Source organism: Mustela erminea, chromosome 18, assembly GCF_009829155.1.
Source record: "Mustela erminea isolate mMusErm1 chromosome 18, mMusErm1.Pri, whole genome shotgun sequence".
Taxonomy (NCBI): Eukaryota; Metazoa; Chordata; class Mammalia; order Carnivora; family Mustelidae; genus Mustela; species Mustela erminea.
Genome location: NC_045631.1, coordinates 9,374,970 through 9,400,747, shown reverse-complemented (window position 1 = coordinate 9,400,747; position 25,778 = coordinate 9,374,970). Strand labels below are relative to the sequence as shown.

The window sequence follows — 25,778 nt, the reverse complement described above, 5'->3', positions numbered from 1 at the left end:
TAAAACCCACGGAGGAGAAATACTCCGATTCAATGAGAATGGGGACCTTCACAAGCTACCTCTTCGGTCCCCCCAAACAAGTCCTGCCTTCTGCCCTCACTCCAGTCAGGGCTCACCAAGATACCTCTTTTACAAGAATTCAGTTTAACGTTAAGGCTGAAGGGGAAAAGGAGACCTTAAGTGGTAGTTTCAAAATTTTAAATTCAGTCCTTAGCACCAAAACTCACTACCTTGGGGTTAGTTACATTCCTGATTCATGAATTTTTATGAAACCTAGTCAAAGTTTTATGCACAATCCCCTCATAACATTAACTATATAACAATATTATAGGATGAGAATATACTAAAAGTAGATGCATTATAAGTGAGAAGAGCACATTCCATTGGCATTTTTTTAAAGGGGGGGAGGGGTGAGGGACAGTGAATCTTAAACAGGCTCCATGTTCAGCTCAGGGTCTGACACAGGGGGGCTCAATTCCACCACCCAGAGATCACGACCTGAGCCAAAATCAAGAGTCATATGCTTAACTAAGCCACGCAGCCACCCCACATTTCATCTGAATTTTATGAATAAACCCCAAACTAGTCTCGTTTGTTTTGTAAACAGGCAATAAAACATAGTAAAATGAAACTGGTCTAAATTCCTTTTTTAATCTTCCCCTATAAAAGTAAAAAAGACAGACATCAATTTACTCAACAGGAAACTTCTCTTGCATCAACAAAATTTCAAAAAAAATCCCTCCCCACCCCAAAAATAAAAGTCCAATTCCCTCTCACCAGGAACTCCTGGCTTTTGGCCTACAATCTTTGCATAACCAAAATGTACTTGGACAGGTTTTCAAGGTGGCCTAAGCTATCTTGGAAAAAATAGCTAAAAATATACTTCACTGTGGCGGGACTGCAAATGCCTCTCCAGATAAGCAAGAATGAATACACCAACGGTCACAACAGAGGAGAAGCCCATGTTTTACCAAAGCAAAAAAAAAAAAAAAGGACCCTACAAAATACACAATTCAATTTTCTTTTAAATGATCAAAGAATAAAACCTTCTGATACAAAAGTATGGGATAGAAGAATGGCTTCTGTGATACCGCAGGTGACAAAATATTAGTTATTAACCTGAGACAAATCAGGTCACACTAATTCTCATAAAGCAGCCCAGCTCTAGTCCAAACCCAAAAGTATTTTAAGCAAGGAGAGGCTAAGGGCCACCCCCTGTGATAGCCCAGCTACCTAAGGCTCTCCAGACTGGCCATGACTTAAAGAAAGTGGGCCTCCTGGGGCGCCTGGGTGGCTCTGTCAGTTAAACATCTGCCTTCAACTCAGGTCATGATCCCGGGCTCCTGGCTCAATCGGGGAGCCTACTTCTCCCCCTCCCTTTGCACCCCAACCCCCCCACACTCATTCCCTTTCTCTTCCGCTCTCTCTCTCTCAATTAAATAAAATCTTTTTGAAAAAGAAAGCAGACCTCCTGAGCCCATCTCAGAGGCCAGTCTTGAGCAGAAACCCTAGTAATCAAGTGGATTCTGTAATTTGTATGAGGTTGGAGAGGTGCTGAATTCACAACTAAAATTTCTCCTGTAAAATAAACTGAGGCATTCGTCCCTCAAACAAACAAACAAACAAAGGAGCTACTCTGTGGGAAGGCCATTAACAAAGTATTTATTTTACTTGTAGGCTCTTCCGAACACCTCATTTAGAAGACAGATGAATGAGAGCTAAAGAAAAAAAGGCCTTTCGGGTTCAACTATCTGACCCCAATCAAGTATGATGTTAAAAGAAACATTAGTAAAGGCATAATTATTTGATTACTCTAATACGGGCATTCAACAAATAACTCCTAAACTTGCGGGGGGGGGGGGGGGGGGGGCTGCTTTCATCCTACATAAAGTGAGAAAAGAAAAATTTCCCAAGACAGCAGTAGTAGACAACAACGCAACTGAGAACTATGTGGTACAGCTGCACTATACTGAACCGATTCTCTGAGCAACATTCATTCCAGCAACTATAAGAAATAAATATACTGGGGCGCCTGCATGGCTCAGTCATTAAGCATCTGCCTTCAGCTCAGGTCACGATTCCAGGATCCTGGGATCGAGCCCCGCAACTGGAAGCCTGCTTCTCCCTCTCCCATTCCCCATGCTTGTGTTCCCTCTCTCGCTGTGTCTCTGTCAAATAAATAAATAAAATCTTAAAAAGAAAAGGGCGGGGGAGAAGAAATAAATATACTGCAGAATTAATAGACAGGATGACAACTAAGAAGAATTTTTAAAGTTACCATTCACTGAGTCTTTATTACGTACTAGGCAGTATATTAAGAGCTTGGCCTGCAAGCTCACCTAAAACTAGTTCCATTATTATTCCTAATTACAGCTTTTGAGAGCCTGAGTAACTTCCCCAAGGTTGGTTTGTTTTTAACTCAGAAACAGATCTCTTAAAGATCCTATGGTGCTGTCTCCCCCTTGACCCACTAACAGAGACTGCTACAGGTTATGAAGCAAAATCAAACAAGGCTACTTAACAGACTATTTCTAAGGCATACACCACAATAAGGTAGAAAAAAAGCAATTGACTTAAAATTTATTGAAATTCTATACAAAAAACAAAGCCACCAGATGCATATGAGGGCAGGGACCAACTCTGATTTGCTCACATGGCCTCCCCAGCACCTAACAGCACTTAGCTGTCAGTAACACCCATTCCAATAGTAAGTCCTGTTCTTCCTTCCACAGACCCACCCCAAGCCCCTCACACTTCTCCATCTCCACTACCCTCACCCTCACTTCTTACTACAAAAAAAAGAACCCTAACTGGACCTCCCACGTTAATACTTCTCTCCACTCAAAAAGCTGTATGATCTCTTTAAAACATAAATCAGAACATGTCACTCTTCTGCTTAAGACTCTCCAGGGGGCCACCACACTCTTTAAATAAAATCCCAACTTCTCACTCTGGCCCACAAGGCCCCACCTGATCTGGCCTGCTTCCTCTCCAGATTGCTCAGTAGGTCCCAGCAACATGAGCTTCCTTCCAGTCCCTTCATCCTGAGCCAGGACCTGACTTGCCTCAGGACTTTGTCCTTCTTTACTCTCTGCCTGGAATGCTCTTCCTGGCTCATTCAAGTGGCTGACTCCTTTTTTTATCAAACTTAGCCTTTCAGTTCCAATGTCATCTCCGAAAGGCCTTTCCCAACCACTTTTATAAAGTGGGTTCCCATTAGGTATTCTCAACCACATAAGCCTTTTTTTTCTCCTTTATAAATGAATCTCAACCTGAAATGGATTTGTCTGTTTTATTTCATTATACTCTGTCCTCCCCCACTAGAATATAAACTGTTTGACTCCCTACCATATTTTTTGAACAAAAGAAGAGCAGCATGCGGGTGGCTCAGCTGGTTAAGCATCTGCCTTCAACTCAGGTCATGATCCCAGGGTCCTGGGACTGACCCCACGTTAGGCTCCCTGCTCAATGGAGGGCCTATTTTTCCCTCTCCCTCTACTTATCCCCCTGCTTATGCATGCACGCGCTCGCGTGCTCACGCGCTCTCTGTCGCTCTCTCTCTCTGTTAAATAAATAAATAAAATCTTTAAAAAGAAGAAGAAATGGATAGAACTTATTTGAAAAGTTTGAAGACCTACTGAAGAACATAAAAAAGTCTATTTGAAAGAAGAGGAAGTACATAAAGTCAATCTTCCAAAATTAACCTATAAATTTTTGGTATTTCTAGTCAATATGCAGTATTCCCCATAAAAATCCCAGGAAGATGTCTTACTGAGCATCACAGAATAATTCAAAAGTTCATCTGGGAGAATACACGGACCAGAATTATCAGAGCTTAGGGAAAAAAACCAGAGTATTGAAGAGGGAACCTATCAGCTTTAAAATTATAAATCTGGGACACCTGGGTGGTGTAGTTAGTTAAGCAACCAACTCTTGGTTCCACCTCAGGTCATTGTGAGATAAAGCCCCATGACAGGCTCCACGTTCAGTAGGTACTTGGCTTGAAGTTCTCTCTCCCTCTTCCTCTGCCTACTCCCCCACTCCCCAAATGCACCCTCCACACTCTCTCTTACTGAAATAACTTTTTAAAAAGTAAGTAAATAATAAAATTATGAAACATCAATTTAAAAGATATCTCGATCAAGAACATAATAAATAGAAACAGTTCTGAACATATTTAGTAAACGACGAAAGTTGCAAATCTAATCAGTGGACCAAAGGCTGACTGAACAGTGCTCACACAACTGGCTAACTACCTGGAGGAGAAAACATACACATGTATATTCCCCAAATCTCTCTACTTCATTTCCTACCCTAGAAAGAAATTCCAGATGGATCAAAAAAATAAGAAGTGAAAAAATAGGAAAGAAAAAAAAAAATGAAAGTTCCATTAAAATCTTGGGACTTCTAGGGGCGCCTGGGTGGCTCAGTGGGTTAAGCCGCTGCCTTCGGCTCAGGTCATGATCTCAGGGTCCTGGGATCGAGTGCTGCATCAGGCTCTCTGGGAGCCTGCTTCCCTCTCTCTCTCTCTGCCTGCCTCTCTGTGTACTGTGATCTCTCTCTCTCTCTGTCAAATAAATAAATAAATAAATCTTTAAAAAAAAAAAAAATCTGGGGACTTCTTTGTCTAAAAAATACAAAAAGGCATACGGTCAAGTCTTCCTCTCTTCTTACATGCTTCAGTGACTCAGTTCTTACAACAACCAACATTACCAGTTTCTTGGGTTTCATTCAGAAATATCCTATAACATACAAGTAAATATGTATACATTATTTTTCCTCTTTAAAACAATCAGTAGCATACTGTGCAATAATATTACTCACATTACTTTTTTTAGTTTGATAGATAAGTGAATATTTTAAATTTTAGCATATTTTTCTAAGTAGAGCATGAAACCCAGAAGCCATACATGGACTACTAATGAAGACAGCTAACATTTATTATTTACTTACTATGTGTCAGCCTCTGTGCTAAATGTTATCTTCCATTATCTCCAGTATAAAAATAAACAAACTAGGAGCGCCTGGGTGGCTCAGTCAGTTAAGGGTCTGCCTTCTGCACAGGTCATGATCCCAGGGTCCTGGGATCGAGCCCCGCCCGCATCAGGCTCTCTGCTCAGCAGAGAGCCTGCTTTCCTTCCTCTCTCTCTGTCTGCCTCTCTGCCTACTTGTAATCTCCGTCTGTCAAATAAGTAAATAAAATCTTTAAAAAATAATAATAATAATAATTTTTGAAATAAGGAAACTAAGGCTTAGAGAGGTTAGGTAATGTGCCCAAGGTCACACAGTCAGCACAGCGCAGGACGGGGTATATCAGACTACATAATAACACAAAGGGGAGGGGCACCTGGATGGCTCAGTCCGTTGAATGTCCTAACTCTTGATTTTGGCTCAGGCATGAGGCCTGCTTCAGATTCTCTGTCCCTCTGCCCCTCCCCCTGCCTGTCTCTTTCCCTCTCTCTCAAAAACAAACACACAAAAGAATAGCTTGGGGGAGGGGAGGAGACTGTGCACATGTCTGAAAAAAGTGAATGCCTTAATATATAGAGCTCTTCAAATCAATCTGAAAAGAACCAAACTCTTCCATCGAAAAATAACCAAAAGGAGGCAATTATAAAGGAAATACAATTCCCCTCATAAAAAAAAATTTCAACCTCAGTACTAATTGATAAAAAGCCAATTATAATCACTCCCCCCCCACACCCTTTAAATTTTCAAAATGTTTTCATTTGTAACATCCACTACTGGCCAGGGTTTGGGGCACACCCATACACTTGTATCAGTATCTTTCCAAACCTATACTATGGAGGTAACAGCAACTCTACTTCCAGAATCCATCCTACAAAGTTACCTGCACCAGTACACAAAGTAAATACACACAAATAATTCACCTCAGCTTTGTTTTTCTGAAAAACAAAACAGAACAAAACTAAACAACACCAGTAGCCATAAATAGATTAAACAAATCATGGTATTTTCATAAACAATACTATGAAGCCATTAATGACAGAAGTAGCTCTAAATATTCCAACACTTAGCGGGAATACATGAAAGAACAATATATTATGATCCTGTAACACAGGAAATTACACACACACACACACAAAAAATCTGAAAGAATATGCAACACTTAAAAGATTGTATCTAGGAAGTGGTACTTTCAACTTCTCTATATACTTCTGTAAAACAACATATTACTTACAATAGATGAAACAAAGATTCTAAAATAACACAACCTCCTTCACTCAATTAAAATGGCTCTATGTGAATATACAGCAACTTTTCCTTCCACCCTTCCCCTCCTGCTCTGTTTCGTTCCCTCCTTCCCTCTCTTTCCCTCTTCCCCCAACACATATGCACCCACACACACAGAGTTAATGGACTATATACTCCCTACATCTGGTATATTTACACTGTGTATATTTTAGGCTGTAACTCCTAGAAAGCACAAGTTTTGGTTTCATTCCAAATACATAAACGTTATTGTAATTCAAAACTGAATTAAAAGGACCTAATCAAAAGTAATACAGTTCAAAGACATGATGGTTACAATTTAAAACAAATATTTCCAAGTTATACAAATCTGTACACTATTGCCAATAGAAATGAACTGCCTAAAACAAATACTCTGACTTTGAATGGTCCGTGACAACAAAAATGTCAAGTAGAGTCTGTCAGTTAAATAGAAAGAGGCAAACTGTAACCAGAACGGTGACCCTCAGAGCAAAACTAAGTGTCAAATTTTCCTAGAAAAATGTAACCTCAACTTATTCTGGTTTGATATCAGGTTATTCATATATAACCAAACAAAAACAAAAATGAAAACAAAAAGCCCAGCCCAAATTTTATTCCTCCAAGTAGACGGTGGGGTGAGTCAAAATAACTTGGTCATCTTGACTTTTCCTCTGCTCTTGACTAGTCTACTTAAAGATTTAAATTTTTTTAAAGATTTTATTTATTTATTTGGCAGACAGAGATCACAAGTAGGCAGAGGCAGACAGAGAGAGAGAAAGGAAAGCAGGCTCTCTGCTGAGCAGAGAGCCCAATGCGGGGCTCGATCCCAGGACCCTGGGACCATGACCTAAGCCGAAGACAGAGGCTTAACCCACTGAGTCACCCAGGTGGCCTAAAGATTTAATTTTTGATATAAAACTAATCAGCACTATTCTTTCAAAGGGAACCCTTCAAAGGTATTCTTCAATAACGCTACTTCACTAATTCACAATTTTTTCCAACCACTGAAACTACTCCAAAATTCCGTGTGTGTGTGTGTATAGATATATATATCTATACACACATATGCTTGTTCTACCATTATTTGCAAATACAGTCAGATGACCCAATCCCATCCTTTCTCTTTCTCCCCAAAATCCCAGTAAACTGACAAAAATATTTCTTAAATGATTTGATAATTCACAGATTATACTTTTTTTTTCTCTCGCTGATGCTGGTAAATTTCTATCTGTTTTTAAGTTTACATAAACTGGGAAGCCTGGGTGGCTCAGTTGGTTAAGTGGCTGCCTTGGGCTCAGGTCATGATTCCAGGATCAAGTCTGGAATCAGGGAGCCTGCTTCTCCCTCTCACTCTGCCTGCTGTAAATTTTTTTTAAAACTTTAAATTTACATAAACTATTCACCAAGTTCCCACATGTGTATCAGTCAGCTTCTTCAACAATCTAGCACTTAGGGGCGCCTGGATGGCTCAGTGGGTTAAAGCCTCTGCCTTCGGCTCAGGTCATGATCCCAGGGTCCTGGGATGGAGCCCCGCATCGGGCTCTCTGCTCAGTGGGGAGCCTGCTTCCTCCTGTCTCTCTGCCTGCCTCTCTGCCTACTTGTGATCTCTGTCTGTCAAATAAATAAATAAAATCTTAAAAAAAAAAAATCTAGCACTTAGGTTTTTTATGCATTTAGCAAATTTCTATTACACACTTTCTGGGTACAATGTTATTCTGGAAGCTGGGCTAGACATGAGATACAGACATGCCCACAATGGGCTTATGGTCTAACAGGGACTAAATGGACATGTACCTAAATAACTATGATATTATAATAGAGGCATAAGTAAAGCACTAAGAACTTCCAAAACGAGAAATACACATCTTTGGAGAACAGGGAGTAGGAGGAAGACTTCCTGGCTAAAGTAATATGTGATTAAACCCTCAAAAAATAGGCAGAATTAAAAAAAAAAGGCAGAATTTAGATGTGGTAGATTTCAGAAGTAAATCACATTAGGCTAAACAGGCATATTATCTAACAGCCCGAGTGGAATGACATGCTTCAGTACTCGTGTGAGGATATCAGTTGAAAAAGAACATACGCTTCTTTCTTTAAATTTTACAGCGTAAGTACCTATAGAAAACTAATACTACACGTGTTCTTTTCTTTTTTTTTAATTAATTTATTTATTTTCAGAAAAACAGTATTATTTTTTCACCACACCCAGTGCTCCATGCAATCCATGCCCTCTATAATACCCACCACCTGGTATCCCAACCTCCCACGCCCCCCCCCACTTCAAACCCTTCAGATTGTTGTTCAGAGTCCATAGTCTCTCATGATTCACCTCCCCTTCCGATTTACCCCAACTCCCTTCTCCTCTCTAACACCCCTTGTCCTCCATGATATTTGTTATGCTCCATAAATAAGTGAAACCATATGATAATTGACTCTCTCTGCTTGACTTATTTCACTCAGCATAATCTCTTCCAGTCCCATCCATGTTGCTACAAAAGTTGGGTATTCGTCCTTTCTGATGGAGGCATAATACTCCATAGTGTATATGGACCACATCTTCTTTATCCATTCGTCCATTGAAGGGCATCTTGATTCTTTCCATTACACGTGTTCTTTTCAACACAGCATTAAGAATACACTTCATGGGGTGCCTGGGTGGCTCAGTGGGTTAAGCCTCTGCCTTAGGCTCAGATCATGATCCCAGGGTCCTGGGATCAAGCCCCGAATCAGGCTCTCTGCTCAGCAGGGAGCCTGCTTCCCCCTCTCTCTCTGCCTGTCTCTCTGTCTACTTGTGATCTCTGTCCGCCAAATAGATTAAAAAATTTTTTAAAAATACACTTCATATTCATGCTATTTATCAAAGCTTTTATTTAACAACTGAAGTCCCTCTTATTTAAAAAAAAAAAAAAAAAAAAGGGCGCCTGGGTGGCTCAGTAGGTTAAGCCGCTGCCTTTGGCTCGGGTCATGATCTCAGGGTCCTGGGATCGAGTCCCACATCGGGCTCTCTGCTCAGCAGGGAGCCTGCTTCCTCCTCTCTCTCTCTCTCTGCCTGCCTCTCTGCCTACTTGTGATCTCTCTCTGTCAAATAAATAAATAAAATCTTTAAAAAAAAAAAAAAAAAAGTCCAGAAGTTTGAAAGTAAGTGAAGCAAGGGGGTGTCTAGGTGGCTCAATTAGTTAAGCATCTACCTTCAGCTCAGGTCATGATCTCTGGGTTCTGGGTTCCAGCCCCTGCATCGGGTTCCCAGCTGGGTGGGGAGCCTGCTTCTCCTTCTCCCTCTGCCCCTCCGCCCTCCTGCTTGTGCTCTCTTCTCTCTATCCCAAATAAATAAAGAAAATCTTTAAAAAAAAAAAAAAGAATGAAAGTAAAGGAAGCAATAGTTAATTTATAAAGTAATTTAGCCTGTTTGGGTCTCAGAAGTTCCTAACCATCGACCTAATACAATTTCTATTACTGTAAAACTTAAATTCCATAAAATATCACTAGGTCCAGATCATCTCAGACATTTTTGTTTAGGAAGATACTCATCATAGATTAAAAACTAAGCAAACCAAATAATTAACAGTGATCATATTACTGATGTAGATCAATACTAATTTTTTTCAAACTATATTTTCACTGAGGAAATTTAAAGTTAAGATAAACTCAATACCTAAGCTGAGTAAGTTATCTCCCTTTCCCCATCCACTCGATTTTTGTTCTAATTATCAATCATAACACTGAATCATCCTATGCATGAGATGGTGGAATGGATGAGTCCTACATTGGATGTCAAAAGCCTGGATCCTACCACTGGCCAACTGCAACAATTTAGGGAAATCACCTCACTTCCGTGATCTTCAGTTTATCCACAAGTAAAATAAGACTAGAGTATCTAGTCTATTATTATCTAGTTTTACTATGTATTGTCATCTAAATCCTATAATTTCTATAAATTATTAGCATTTAATTTTAACCAATGTAGGTGGGGTTGGGGGCGGGGTCTTGTGGGTTTGGGGGTGTCTGCGATCACTTTTAAGTAAAAGGAACAGCACACACAGGAGTCCAACTTGAAGAACTCCATAAGAACATTAACATGGCTTTGTATGGTCTCACTCTCAAATGCAAAAAGAACAAACGAACAAAAACAAAAAAAAAGAAGTATGTTGGATCTGAACACTACCCAACTAATATTTTGACCACACAAGCTTCTAGGGTAGAAAAAATGGTAGAAGAACAGTAAAAATGTTCAAGGGAAACCACCATCACAAGAATACCAAATAAAAAACAGATGCCCTACATACACTTATTGCTACATGACAGAAGCTTTTCATGGCTTTTCAATACTCCTAAGTCCCGACAGAAGAAAATAAAGTTTTCTTAACCATCAATCTAAATGTACTTCTTGCATCCTCAAACCTGAAAAAGGCAAAATAACAGGCAATCCTAACTAACTTATTTGTGCACATAACTGATCTGCTCAACTTTATACCTTTACAGCATTTAGTAATGTACCCTGAACATAAAAGGCACGTCACACCAGTTGAACAAGTGAATGAACTACATATGAATCTCTAATCCACAAATGTGTCCATAGAAAATAAATCTGGTCAAGCTTTACTACTTCTTTGGAAGGTATTCTAGAAAAATGCAACATCTGAAGAAAAGAAACAGAAGTAACTAATTACACCAGACTTCCACAGTTCCCAGGCATCAGTAAGAATTTAAACTTGCAAATAAGACATCCGAAATACAATTAAAACTGAATAACAAAACACACTCAAAAAAACAAAACCAAAACCTGAGTAACAAATAGCCTGAAATTTACCTACATCTATGCCTGCCCTATTCAAAAGCCTTTGCTTCCTACTGCAGTAATGGTAAGAAAATCTCTCCACTTCCCAAAGTTTAAAAAAAAGCTTACAAAAACTTGACTACATTTACCTAGCGTTGGAACCAAATTTTACTCAGTTAAATTCAAAGAAACATAAGTTATTTTCAAGCAATTTCTTAAAAAAAAAATTATGTGAACACACAGAATACTTAAGTTTTACTGTCTGATTAAATCCAACAAGAAATTCAGCTTAAAATAGATCTTCCATGGAGCGCCTGGGTGGCTCAGTGGGTTAAAGCCACTGCCTTTGGCTCAGGTCATGATCCCAGGGTCTTGGGATCGAGCCCCGCATCGGGTTCTCTGCTCAGCGGGGAGCCTGCTTCCTCCTGTCTCTCTGCCTGCCTCTCTGCCTACTTGTGATCTCTATCAAGTAAATAAATAAAATCTTTAAAAAGTAAAAAAATAAAATAAAATAAAATAGATCTTCCTAAGAGGCCATGGAGGGAATCACAGCTATACAGATATTTCATAGTGGGTAACAGGCCTATTTAGGTTAAGGTGTAATGTGAACAGATTTTTCTAATTAGAATACAATGTTTATTCATTCAACAAACATTTGCAGTGCCAATATCCTAAAAATAAAATAAAATCCTACATAGTGCCTCAAACAAAGATAAAATCGGAGAAGGGCCCATTCTGATCTCAAGAAGAGATAAAACTAGTTCGGAAATACCTAAATACAAGGTAGAAAGTGTGTGTGAACGCCATGGGAGATGTGCAGATAAGCATTTCAGAGGAGTGCAAAGGAAGTTGTTACTACCTCACAGAAACATAACCCTTTCTGTTTAAAGCAATTTCATAACTATTAACTCTCTTAAGATCACAGCAGCCAGCCCTAGGAGAGTGGATGCCTTCCTACTATCATAGACCAAGAAATGGAAGCAAAGAAAGATTGATCATGTTCCAAAATGTCAAATAGTAAAAGGAAGAATCAGGACTCATGTCCTGATTGTATTTTCACTGGGGGAGTAGTTCAACATATGGCAAGGCTTTTGCAAAAGGAAAGAGTATTTTGGTATTGCAAGTAATCCCATCCTTATGTATGTATGTAAGCATGTGCATATTATTTATATATATATGCGTGTTAACCTTGATTTCCACTGACAGGTGTGCTTAAAGCAAGGCAAGGCCACTGTGTATTATAAATGTTAAAATAAATAAATATAAGCTTCCACCGGATCTAACAGAATAAGCAAATACAAACAGTTTCTTCCTCCAACAACTTGTGTTTATTTCTTCGGTAATTTTTACCCATTTCTAAGTAAGACAATAAAATTGTTCTATCTGCTCCTGAGCCTAGGCCACTTGGTTCACCCAATAAGTGTCTTTATGAAAGGGCATGCTAAGACATTTTTTTTTTAACTATTAAAAATTAAATAATGCCAACGGACCTTCAGTTATGGAAAAGGACAATTCCATGGGATCTACTGGCACGAGCTATGGATCAAGACATGTTGAACGAAAGAGAATGAGTGTTTGTAGTCATTTTTAAATCCCGGGCCTGTTGCTCTTGGCTCAGGGTTCCGCCTCTCTTCATTGCCTCACCAAAATGCACACAAGGAACGCAAATTTCCATGTTAATTAGGACATGCCCAGGGAAGCAAATCTGATACAGGTGAGTACACTAATCCCAAAGATTAGAACTACCTGTACCACTGCTCTCCAAGGTTAACTCTGCTGAAGTGGCGCCATAGCATGCACCATCAGTAAAAGAAAACTGACGCTTCCCGAGCAAACACTTTTCACAAACATCACTTACTCGCACGTCCACCTCTAATAACGACTACACCTAATCCAGTCCAATCGAAGAATTCAGTCCGCTCTCCCAGAAGACCAGCTTCTCAATTACAGTTTCTCAAATCCCTCTTCCTCTATAAATGAGAATTCACCGACTTCACCCAGTAAAACAGCGATAATAAAAGGCAGAAGGCAGACGTTCCGATCTTTGCCATCTCCACCACAACCCACCCTTCGCCATTACACCCCGAAGGGGTTTGCTTAGAAGGTGAGACTACTTTGCTCTCCACGCACTTGTCCATCGCTGTCACCCTCCCGAAGCCCTTCCACACCTCCCGAGACGGCCACCAACATCCGCCTCGGAGCGAGCCCAGGCCCGCCACCTGTGCCGGCCCCACCTGGGCTCCCCCGGCCCTCCCCGGCTCTCTCGGCCCGGCCCGCAGGACTCCGCACGCCCCCTCCCCACAGGACACCCGGCCGGCCGCAGCCCATTCTTCCTCCAAACTCCATAAGCCTCTTCCACTCGCCCAGCCCCAGCTCCCCGCCGCGCCCGACTCGCCCCGGGCAGCCGAGGGGAAGAGCCCGGGCGTCCGCGGCGGACCCGACCTATACGGGCCCGCGACGCCCCTCGCTGGACCGAGAAGCCGCTCCGGCGGCCGCGCCCTAGGAGCCCTCGGAAGCCCAGGGAGCGAGCTGGGGGCCCGGAGGCCGGGGCTGCGGGCGCCGTGGCCTACTCACCAGGAGCTGGCGGAGCGTGGTAGCCGGCGCGCCCCCGGGCCTGAGGAGCAGGACGCGGCCCCGGCGCGGGTCCCTACCTCGGGCCCTCGCTCGGCGCGGCGAGCTGGGAGCTCACTCCAGCCGCCGCCGCCGCCGCCGCTGCTGCTTCGCCACCTTGGCCGCCATCTTGACTCAACCCCTCTCCCTCCCCCCTGACTCCGGCGGCCGCCGCTAAGGCGGCTCCGGCGCCGGCTCCTCCTCCTTCCGGAGGGCTGGGAGACCGACTCCCTCCGCTGGCCGAGCGCGGCTCCTACCTCGGCCGAGCTTCCTGGGCCTCCCCGCGCCGGGTCCCCTCGGCTCTGCCCTCGGCCTGGCGGCGGCGGTCCCCTCGAGCGAAGACGGGGCCGGGGCCGCGCCGTGCCTGGCCGGACCCAGCGCGCTGCCATCGCGCCCTCGGGCCGGGGCGCTCGCCGCGAGCCGGCCGGCTGCCGCGCGCTCAGGGCCTTCCCCGGGCCGTGGGAAAAGGAAGGATCCGAGGCCATGCCTCGGGCCCTGCGAGCCCTCCGCGGCGCGGCGGCCGCCGCCTCCTCGGCCCGGGCTGCGGGAAGGAAAGTCAGGTCCCCAGGGCTGGGAGCCGGAGGGCTGCACGGCGACCTACCCAAGGGTCTGCGGCTGTAATTCGCAGCGGGACTTCACAGCACGTCAGACGATGCTGATTTGTCCGTGATGTCGTTCCTTAATCTAAAGTCACCCGTCGGAGGAGCCCGTGGCTCTCGGCGACCGCGAAGTGCGCTCTCTCGGTCTTACTCTTTTGGGGAAACCACTGGACGGTTCCTCGTCACCGCGTGCGTTTCCCTCCGAGGAGCCACCGCTCCCCATGCCAAAATGAAGAAGGAAAAACCAAGTCGGTTCATTCGGAGAAGGGGCCGACCAAATAATTAGGGGGAAGTCTAGGGTTTTAATAAATGAGTCACAAAAGTGTGAATTGAAGAGAGGAGTGAATTCAAGAGAGGGAGGGCGGGTGTTTTCAAATAATTCTTTTTAAACCCAGAGCACTGTAAGGACAGGGGCAGAAAGCTGGACAGCAAGGGGCTCGTCTCCGAAACCCAGAAGGCAAAAGCGTCGTAGATGCTCCACAAAGTAGAGAGAACTAGATAAAGAATGGTTGGGAGGTGTCCTTGCAAAAGCCGTAACAGGAGCCCAACGTTGAAAGCCGCTGGTCGGCAGAACAGTGAAACTCGGAACGCAATTTCCGCGGTTGCAGTTTTCCCGCCGGAGGCTGGGTGTGCTGCAGCCTTCCTCCCGCGCAGGCGCAGTGCCACCCAGAGAGGATGGAAGCCGTGGGTTTTCTGTGTTTGGTCGCTGCGGTCGTAGCGTGGGGCTTCCTCTGGGTTTGGGACTCCTGGGAAAGAATGAGAAGTCAGGAGCCGGCTGGCGTCCCGGGAGGTGGAAGTAAGACCCTCCTGGTGATCGCGCACCCCGACGATGAAGCCATGTTCTTTGCTCCCACTTTGCTAGGCTTGGCCCGCCTGAGGCACCGGCTGTCTTTGCTCTGCTTCTCTGCAGGTAGGAGGCTGTAGGCGGGTCGCTGGGAGCGGGGGCTATGATGCGTATTCAAGTGCCAACCTATTTCAGTGGGCCTCTCCCCGAAGGGAAGCTAAGTTGAGGGAGCTAAGGGAGGACAGCGAAGGTCCCTTCTCTGGGCACTTCACGGAGGAGGGTGGCCCCAGCCTGTGGACTGCAGCGGTCAACGTCCCAGGTGGGTGGGGGGTCGTCCCCAGTTGAGTACTTAGCTGCCAGCAGGATTGAGGAGCACAAGACAACTGCTCACATCTCTTGCATCTAATACCTACGTTTCCGCTGGCAACTGCGACTCTCTACTCGTTGTTCTGTGGAACCTCTTTATATGCTAAAGGACCAAGAATAATGATCTTCCTGTGGGACACCCAACAATCTAGGCTGTAGCGTGCCGGCTCAACCCTTGCCATTTTACTCCGAAAGGTAGCACAGGACCTTCCTGCGGCTTTTAAAATCCACTTTGTGCTAGAGCGTTGCATATGTCAAATTGAAGGGAGAGATTCAGATCATTAGACTAGAAAATAATTTTAGAGTTCATTTCCACCAACTTCGAGGGATGAGGCGTCTCCAAGAGTAAGTCCTGCTTTATCATACAGAAAAGATGGACTGAGAAAACAAAAACTGACCATGATACTGGTGATATTTGCCCAACTGTATAAATGTCATTGAATTGTACATAGATAATGGGTATGTAAAATTAAACCTCAATAAAGTTATTTTTAACAAATACCCATAACCTCTTTTCCCACTTAGTTGTGTGTCATTACAGTTCTGTTTCAACACTTTTTTTTACAGATACTCCATTTTATATAATACTATATTTTTCACTGTACATTAGTTTTTGCTTCCTTACCAAATATTTATTTTTTACTGTTTTTTAAGAGATTTTATTTATTCGAGAGAGAGAGAGAGCACAGTGGGGACGAACAGAGGGTGAGAGAGAAGCAGACTCCCCACTGAGTAGAGAGCCCTACTGGGGGCTGGATCCTAGGACCCCAAGATCATGACCCCAGCAGAAGGCAGCCTCTTACAAGATTGAGCCACCCAGGTGCCCCTACCAAATATTTATTAGAAATGTATGTGCATATGTTAATTAATTGGATTTAAATAAATAAAAAAGAAATTATAGGTTTAAAAGAGCCATTTTTTTTTTAAAGATTTTATTTATTCATTTGACAGAGAGAGATCACAAGTAGGCAGAGAGGCAGGCAGAGAGAGAGAGAGGAGGAAGCAGGCTCCCCACGGAGCAGAGAACCCGATGCGGGACTCGATCCCAGGACCCTGAGATCATGACCTGAGCCGAAGGCAGCGGCTTAACCCACTGAGCCACCCAGGCGCCCTAAAAGAGCCATTTTTAAAAGAAAAAAAAATCTGTGCACTGTGCACTATTAGAAGGTCAAAGCCACAGCATTGACAATACCAAATGCGTAGGATGTGAAGAAAGAAGAACTCTTACTCATTGGTAGTGGGAATGCAAAATGCTTCACCCACTTTGGGAGACTTAGTTTGGCAGTTTCTTATAAAAACTAAACATGCTCTTACCAAACCTTCCAGCAGTCACCCTCCCTGGTGTTTATCCAAAGGAGTTGAAAATATGTCCATGCAAAAACGTGCCCACAGATGTTTATCGCAACTTGACTCATGATTGCCAAAACTTGAGTGCAACCAAAACACCCTTCGGTTAGGAAATAGACAAGTAAGTTGGGACATCCAGGCAATGGAGTATTATTCAATGCTAAAAAGAAATGAGCTATGAATCCCTGAAAAAACATGGAGGAACCTTAACAGCATATCACTAGGTGAAAGAAGCCACTCTGAAAAGGCTACATACTGTGTGATTCCAACCATATGACATTCTGGAGAAGGCAAAATGATAAAGACAGTAAAGCGATCAGTGATTGCCTGGGGTTGGGACGAAAGGAGGGTGAATTGGAGAAGCAGAGGATTCTTCAGCAGTGAAAATACTGTGTGATATTATAAGGGATGCATGTCTTTGTACATTTTTGTCCAAACCCTCATCCTGTATACCACCAAGAGGGAACCCTAACTTAAACTATGGACTTTAGGTGATTATGATGTATCAGTGTAGGTTCACCCATTGTAACATATAGCACTGCGATGGGGGATGTTGATAATGAGAAAGGCTATGCATATGTAGGTACAAGGATTAAAGTGAAATCTCCATACCTTTCCCTCAATTTTTCTGTGAACCTAGAACTGCTCTAAAAAGCATAGTTTTAATTTAAAAAAAAAAAACTTAGTACTTAAAAGAAATTATATACTAGTCCTTAGTTTAAACAGTGAAATTAAACAGTGAAAACAAGCTAGATTAGGGTCACATTCTTGTGAAACATAATTTAAGCATTTACCCATGTTAATAAGAACTAGATAATAATAGCCTTTGTTTGTTTCAAGTTTTTATTTAGATTCTAGTTAATGAACATACAGTGTAACATTGGTTTCAGGATAATAGCCTTTTAAATAGTTTCATAGAGATAAACCTTAATATAGTCATCCCTTTATTATATGTATATTTAGAGGGATTTTTTTTTCCCAGTTTATCACTATTAACAGAAAACAGTGAACATCTTTATGTGTTTCTTATTATTTCATTAGGGCTGATTTCTAAATTTGTCTGTTTTTAAGGCTTTGCATGCAAATCAGATTCTCCAAAACATACCAATTTATATCCTCACTGACAGGTAGTGAGAGTATCTGCCTAAATACAGCACCCTCTCTAGCACTGACTAGTATTTTTTAATATTACTTCTTGGCATAACACTTTTTCCCCTCAAATCTTTTGTTGCCAATGAGTTTAACCCATTTTTCATGTATTGAGAATATGGGTCTGAGCACTTTCCTACTCAGTTTGTGCTATTAAAGATATTAACTGTAAATAGATACAGGTAATAATACAGCAAACATTGTTTGCTTTTTTTTTTTAATCCAAAAGCTTTTTCTTTTTTTTTTAAGATTTTATTTATTCAACAGACAGCGAGAGATCACAAGTAGGTAGAGAGGCAGGCAGAGAGAGAGGGGAAAGAGGCTCCCTGCTGAGCAAAGAGCCCCACATGGGGCTCCATCCCAGGACCCTGAGATCATGACCTGAGCTGAATTCAGGCAGAGGCTTAACTCATTGAGCCACCCAGGCGCCCCTCATTGTTTGCTTTTAATGGTATTTGTGTTTTATATTACAGCTGTGGGAGTCAAATTATAACATATTTGGTTCAAGATCTAGGAGAGAAACCTGGATATTATTTACCAAGTATTATAGATACAGTGACTTCTTAAGTAAATTTCTCCTTGTTTTTCAGGAGGTTGAAACTGGAAATTAAAATTTTTTCAAATGAAAAAATATATAGGATTCCCTTAGTACATATTAAATACACAGTAGCTTTGTCTTGCAAGTGTTTCCTCTGACTTGAACTTGACATTTAAATTGCTGTCTTTTGGGGCACCTGGGTGGCTCAGTCGTTAAGCATCTGACTTCGACTTGGGTCGAAGGGTTCTGGGATCAAGCCTGGAATTGGGCTCCCTGCTCAGCAGGAAGTCTGCTTCTCCCTCTCCCACTCCCCCTTCTTGTATTCCCTCTCTTGATGTCTCTGTGTCTCTGTCAAATAAATAAATAAAATCTTTAAAATAAATAAATAGTTCTCTCTTGTAATGTTTTTGAAAGATTAATTTATTTATAAGAGAGAGCATGGGGGTAGGGGATACAGTGAGAGGAGGAGAGAGAATCTTAAGCAAGCACTACACCCAGCATGGCAGAGCCCATGGCTCCGGGCTCCTTCTCAAGAGCCTGAGATCCTGGCCTGAGCCAAAATCAAGGATTGGATGTTCAAGCGACCAAGCCACCCAGGCACCCCTCTTAGAAATTTTTAGTTACTTCTACTTTTAAAATCCCCACCTCACTCAAAAAGGCAGATTAAATATTACCCACACTCCTAATTTATTTAAAAAAAAAAAAAAAAACTAAAATACAGTGATGAGGACAATACAAAACTAAGTTATCATCTGGAGTCTTAGGGTTAATCCCTGTGTTGGATACCGTGTAATGACCGTCTCCTTTCTGGGTGCAGACAGTTCACAAGTAGCACTAAGGTAACTATGGCCAAAGTGGAAAGGTCTGGTGGGGCTGTTTTCCTCTGGGCTATTTGGCCAGTAAAGGAAGCCCCTCTTGGTTCAGTGCTTCCTGAGTGCCTGAAGTGTTCTGGACACCAGGATGACACAAAGTTGAATGAGACTGTGATATTTAAGGTCAATGACATTTAGGAATGAATAATCTGATCATGGAGAAAAGTTCGTATGTCTGAGCAGAATACTGGAAAATGGGAGACTTCCCAGAGGGGATGTCATTTGGTCAGGATGATGAAAACGGATTGTCATTTAGGAAGAAATGAAATGGGGGGGGGCGGGGAGTGTAAAGCTAAAGAAGTTGAGGAAAGAGAAAATACTGCCTACTGAACTGGGTGGCTGTGTATTGTCTCATGGAATTCTCAGGACAGCCGTAGGAGATGGTCATCTCCACTTCACAGGTGGAGACCCTGTGGCTCAGGAAAGTTAAGTAACTAGCACACAGTACACATGCAATTATCTGCTGGAGAGTTGAATTAAGGGGTGCATTAGCTAGACAATTGCTTGTAAGTGCAGTTTAAGTGGTACTAAACCTTCACTGTATATTATTGTAAGGATACAGAGAAGCCGTACTTAGCAGAACGATTCATAGGAAACAATATATGTGTTGGGAAAAGAAAGGATATATGAGCTATTTGGAGCACTGATGTGGTCAAGATCCCCCAGGGACACATTTTCCTGTAATACTCAGGAGTAAGAGCCTCTTCTTTAAATAAATGTTCAGCAGATATTTAAGGACTATCAATTTAAAGGTTCCCAAATTAATAGAATGCCCAGGTACCTGACTTACTCTGGGCAGTTTGGGAAGAGGCAGTTTTAAATCTGCTGAACTCCAAAGTCCGTGGTCTTGGCGATATGCAGTACTGCCTGTAGCATGCAGCTGAAATGCAGGCAGACCGACGGAGGAACAGACAGGTAGATCCAGTGATGGGGAAGGATTAAATGGTGATGATACTAAAGACTGGGCTGCTGTCAGTCATCTCACAGGAGTGAATAGTATTTCCTTCAGCTTTTTATCGTAACCACAAATTTTTCAGGTGGCTTAACGTCCCGTAGGGAACAAGATGAGATAAGAATGAATAAACTGATAGATTTCCACTATCAAAGAAATCTGCCACTGTATATTTGTTATCTTCAGGAAATTACTACAATCAAGGGGAGATGCGTAAGAAAGAACTTTTGCAGAGCTGTGATGTTTTGGGGATTCCACGTTCCAGTATAATGATTATTGACAACAGGTAATTTATCCTTCAAAAATGTAGAAACTCATTGGCCATAAATAGGCAGCGGTACGCTCAAAAGACACAAAAAAACTAATGTGGGTGGGTTAAGAACATCTTATTTGAGAAGTCCACTTAAAATAGTTTCACATTTGTTTTTAAATGACAGTGTAATGCAAATAAATGTTTTCAACTTCTGTTCAGATTCTGTCTCTAAAAATAGCTACTTCTTTTTTAATCTTTAAAAAATACTGTTACAAAAATTTCAAAAATACACAGAAGGATAAAGAACCATGTCATGAACCCCCATATGCCTATTACTGAAGCCCAGTAATTATCAAGCCTTTTCTATACTTGCTTCGTCTACCCCCATTTCACATCTGTTGTGGTGCGAAGCCTTTCTAAAGAAAATCTAGCCATCAGGTTGTTTCGCCCGTTCGTTGTTAAATATACATCCCTTAAGAAGATAGCGAGATATACATCTTTTAAGAAGATAGACATCCTTTCAATGCCATTACCATCACATCCAGCAAAGTTAATAATTAATAATGTTGATGCCCTCCCAGCACCCAGTCCATACTGACATTTCTCCAAGTAGCTCAAAGTGTTTTCAGTTGGGTTTGTTCAAGTCAGGGACTAAACGAGTCCACGCAGGATATAGTTGGTTGATAATCTGCCGTTCATTGTCCTTTCCTCCCTACCCTACCTTGTCTTTGTTGAAAAAACTTAGTTGTCATATAGAATGTCATGCCTTCTGGACTTGTCTGCCCGTCTTCTCATAGTGTTAAGTTGTTCTTCTATCATTCATATTTGTTGCAAACTAGAACTTAGCTATAACTTTCAGGAGCGAGAATACTGCTATAAACTACTGTGTACATCACATTGAATCATTTCAGGAGACCACATGCTATCCGATCGTCTCGCGGATAATGATTCTACCACTAATCAGTGAATTCACGTGGCAACGGCTGCTCCTTTCATTTCAAAGACCCACACCCACCTTTCATGTAATGCTTTCATGATTGCCTGAATCATTGGTTAACTAGAAATAGCCAAATGCTGAGTGTCTGAATGTCCCCTGCATTCTAAATGTATTAGCTGTAATTCTTCGGCAAAGCAAAGCTTTATCAGCTGGGGCTATGTAGTTACCCTCGTATATAATTTGATCTGAAAAGACGGGGTAAAGCTTAATTCTTTTTCTTTTTAATTTTATTTATTTATTTGAGACGGAGAGGGAGCAGGAGCAGGGAGAGTGGCAGAGGGAGAGGCAGACTCCCTGCTGCTGAGCAGGGAGCCCTGCTGAGGGCTCCATCCCAGGTGCCAGGATCATTACCTGAGCCAAAGATAGATGCTTAACTGACTGAGCCACCTTGGCGCCCCTAAATGTTTAATTCTTTAATTGCCATTTTCAGAATAAGGAGTCGATGCCCTGTGTACCTCCAGTGGTAACCCATTGTTTTGTGGCTTGGATGGGGAGGCCACTTTTTTATTTCATCGGGTACCTATGTGTTTTTAATGTATTCGGGTTTTCTGTTTTGGTTGTGTTCTTTGTTTCTCCAGTTGTCTCATCTTTGACTCTTGAGCCTCTTAATGTTAGCTCCTGTGTCCTTTGTTATGGTCTCTTTAGTTCTGTAGGATTTGCTTGCTGTCAGGGACGGTGAGATTTCCCATGCGTTCCTGCCCCAGTCCTGGCATCAGCCCTCCCTCCAAGGAGCTTTGGTCTCTCTTGGGAGGGTGTGGTGTTTAGAGACCATAACCAAAGTTACTAGGAGTGTTTACTGCTACAGTGTTACGGTGGACAGAGCTAGTAAATATGTATTTTTTTAAGGAAAAAGAAATCAGGAATACTAATGCTTACAACATAGAGTTAATATTTCAGGGGTTTTGTTTAATACCTTTGATTTTTACATCGAATCTCTTTTCTCTCACACTGTAAGCCTTGCTTTCTAACAATATGAACATAATTATTCTCTTTTTAAATCTTTAAGGATTTTATAAAACATGAATAAAAAAATACTTGAAAAGCAGATATTAAAAACCAAGGCTAAATATAATATAACTGATCATAATGTCTGCAATATACTTCAGAATGATTCAGAAAAAAAAATGCATACCTATATAGATTAAGCCAAAATAATAAAATATTAACGGTTTCAACCCTGGTGAAAGATACACGAGAGTAGATTATACTAATCTTTTAACTTTTTTGTTTATTCATAAATTTTTATAATAGAAAAAATTCCGAGTACCATACCACGTGCCTTTTCTCTGATTTTCTGGCATGTATTAATATGTATTGTTATCGACCTGCCTCTTCAATTAAAAAAATTCAGGGGCACCTGGGTGCCTCAGTCAGTTAAGCCTCTGCCTTCAGCTCAGGTCATGATCTAGGGTTCTGGAATCAAGCTCCGCATAGGGATCTCTGCTCAGCAGGGAGCCTGCTTCTCCCTCTTTTGATCCCCCAGCTTATATTCTCTCGCTCTCTGTCAAATAAATAAATAAAAATGTTTAAAAAAAAAAAAAGACCACTTTGTTGAGAAAAATCCGATGGATTGCTAGGCTTTGATTGTCCCCATGCGTTGTCCATGAGCTGAGTCAGTCTCCCTGGGTTTCCTTTTTCATTTCAGCACCTGCTTTAATTAGCTGCTTCCTCCCACAGTGGAAGAGGTTGGGGGTTGGGGATGGAGTTTAGATGAGTGGCAAATAAATTAGTCCTGGCAGACATGTATCTCTTACTATTTGAACCTTCATGATAGCACAAAAGAAACAAATAATAGTGGAGACCGATGATTAGTTGTTTGCTTTAGAATGATCACTCTGGGGGTGCCTGGGTAGCTCCGTAGGTTGACCAAGGGACTCCTTTTTTTTAAAGATTTTATTTGTTTCTTTGACAGAGTGAATGAGAGAGACAGCAAGCACAGGGAATGGCAGGCAGGGGAGAAGCAGGCTCCCTGCTGAGCAAGGAGCCTGATGTGGAGCTCCATTCCAGGACCCGGGGATCATGACCTGAGCCGAAGCCAGATGCTTAACAACTGAGCCTCCCAGGAGCCCCACCAAGGGACTCTTGATTTCAGCCCAGGTCATGATCCTCAGGGTCGTGAGATCAAGCCCAAGTTGAGCTCCGCACTGAGCATGGAGTCTGCTTAGGATTCACTCTCCCTTCCTCTGCCCCTCTACCCCCTCCCACTTGTGCTCTCTCTCTTAATTAATTAACTAATTAATTGAAGTTTTAGAATGATCACTCTGATGATAGAATGGATTGAAAAGCTTAGGACCACAGACTAATCAGTCTCATGCGTGAGTCCTGGCAAAAGGAGGTGTCAATTTAGAGTCCAGCAGGTGAGATGGAGATGAGGGGATGATGTGAGTCTTATTGAAGATGGTTCAAGAACAGAAGAAATCTGGGATAATGGAAATTGCAGGCATAGAGAGCTAGGTGGATAAAGGTCAGCTCTCATAGTTTAGGGCAAGAATTGGGTTATGGTAAAGAACAGATTAGACATCCTTAGCATAAGGAAGAATTAAAACCATTGGAGTGGCTGCAGTCACCCTTGCTTGGATCGGTGGGGCGATAAGAGAGTATGGAGATTAGTCAAGGCAAGAAGAGAAAGCCACAAATGAGGAGGAGAATTACGCATTTGGTATCATGTAACCCAAGGAGTGGGCATGGGGATGGTTCAGGAAATTGTGAAGCAAATAAGAATTCCCTGCTCAGAGAAGAACCCCAATATCAAGCAAAATTAGCATCAGATGCTATAAAAAATTCTGTATCCTCCCTTTGTTCATGAGAGAGCATTTTTAGCATTTCCCCAAGTCACTAAATAGTCCTTGAAATGGTCTTAAAGATTTCATCACACGGATGTGTTACGACCTGATTAATGTTCTCCTACTATTGAATATTCAAATTTTCCCAATATTAAAGTATTTTAAAATCTGATAATAAATCTTCGAAGTTCTGACCTTTTCCTTGGGTAGATTCCTAGATGATAAATTACTGAGACAAAGGACAGGACTAATAGTTTCTTTCATCTGGGTACCAAAAACATTCTTATTAAGGTTATCGTGGCTTATCTTACTTTTTGTTGTTGTTATGAATAAGACTTCTTCTGATACACTTTTTTTTTAGACTTCACTGTTGGTATGGAGAATATTTACTGACTTTTATGTGTATTTCTTTTATATCCATCCACTTACAAAATGTCTTTAAAGAACCTAACAGCATTTCACTTGATTTTCTTAGCGTTATGGGTTATCCCTGCAAATAATGCTAATACAGTCTTTCATTTTCCTACTTACGTCTCTTACTTGTGTTCTACTTCTTACTATAACTTTGGGCGGAATTTCTTAAACTAGGTTTGACAGTTGTGGTAAGAGCAGGTAACTTGATCTGTATTGATGAATTGACTAAGAACACATCTAGTGTTTTACCATTAACTGTGTTGGCTGCCGATTAAGAAGGATATTCTTAGGATGCCTGGGTGGCTCAGTCGGTTAAGCACCAGGCTCTTGGTTTCAGCTCAGGTCATGATCTCAGGGTGAGATCAAGCCCTGCATAGAGTTCCTCACTCAGCACAGTCTGGTTGAGATTCTCACCCTCTCCCTTTCCTCCCTTTCTGCCCCTCCCCCATTCTTGCTCTTTCTCTCAAATAAGTATATAAAATCTTTTTTAAAAAGATATTCTTGGGGCACCTGGGTGGCTCAGTGGGTTAAGCCTCTGCCTTCGGCTCAGGTCATGATCCCAGGGTCCTGGGATTGAGCCCCGTATCAGGCTCTCTGCTCAGCAGGGAGCCGGCTTCCTCCTCTCTCTGTCTGCCTCTCTGCCTACTTGTGATCTCTGTCTGTCCAATAAATAAATAAAATCTTTAAAAAAAAAAAAAAAGATATTCTTCATTGTGTTAGGCATTTTTGTTGGGAACTAACCTTCATTGTGTTGCATTTGGGGGCTCCTGTCATTTCAGTACCCTACAAAGAGATAAGAAAAAACTTTCAAGGGTGCCTGGTTGGCTCAGTCAGAAGAGCAAGTGACTCTTGATCTTGGGCTTGTGAGTTCAAGCCCGACATTGGGTGTAGAGATTACTGATGTAATAAATAAACATTAAAAAAAAAAAAGAAAAAAGTTTAATTTATTCTCCATTTTCCTTGGCTCGGGGAAAATGGGGTCATCATGGTGAATTTTTTCTCTATCTGTGCTAATAGGTTCTGTCATGCTTTCTAGAGCCAGACTTCCCCAACTGCCCCAGCTTTATCAAGTTATTAACTGTCACCTTATTAAGTTACTTAATCTC

The 25,778-nt window shown here is 42.1% G+C and overlaps 2 protein-coding genes across 23 annotated transcripts in view; one reads left to right on the top strand and one right to left on the bottom strand.

Moving 5' to 3' along the window:
* The window catches only part of NCOR1 (nuclear receptor corepressor 1), a 154,621-nt gene extending 140,300 nt beyond the window's left edge, over nt 1–14,321 (bottom strand). For 14 of the 16 annotated variants that reach the window (XM_032319743.1, XM_032319737.1, XM_032319747.1 and 11 more), the window contains exon 1: nt 13,583–13,796. The gene's annotated coding sequence lies outside the window, so the exon portion shown is untranslated. Of the gene's footprint in view, nt 1–13,582; nt 13,797–13,875; nt 13,960–14,219 lie in introns of those variants that run through there. The other 2 variants (XM_032319728.1, XM_032319729.1) reach the window with 2 other exon arrangements.
* Nucleotides 14,322–14,619: 298 nt separating this feature from the next.
* Nucleotides 14,620–25,778, top strand: part of PIGL (phosphatidylinositol glycan anchor biosynthesis class L) — a 68,834-nt gene continuing 57,675 nt past the window's right edge. For 5 of the 7 annotated variants that reach the window (XM_032319751.1, XM_032319753.1, XM_032319750.1 and 2 more), the window contains exons 1-2: nt 14,773–15,127; nt 20,412–20,511. In XM_032319751.1, the coding sequence (XP_032175642.1) occupies nt 14,893–15,127; nt 20,412–20,511 (335 nt within the window). In that variant the 5' untranslated portion in view covers nt 14,773–14,892. Of the gene's footprint in view, nt 15,128–20,411; nt 20,512–25,778 lie in introns of all 7 variants that reach the window. The other 2 variants (XM_032319757.1, XM_032319755.1) reach the window with 2 other exon arrangements.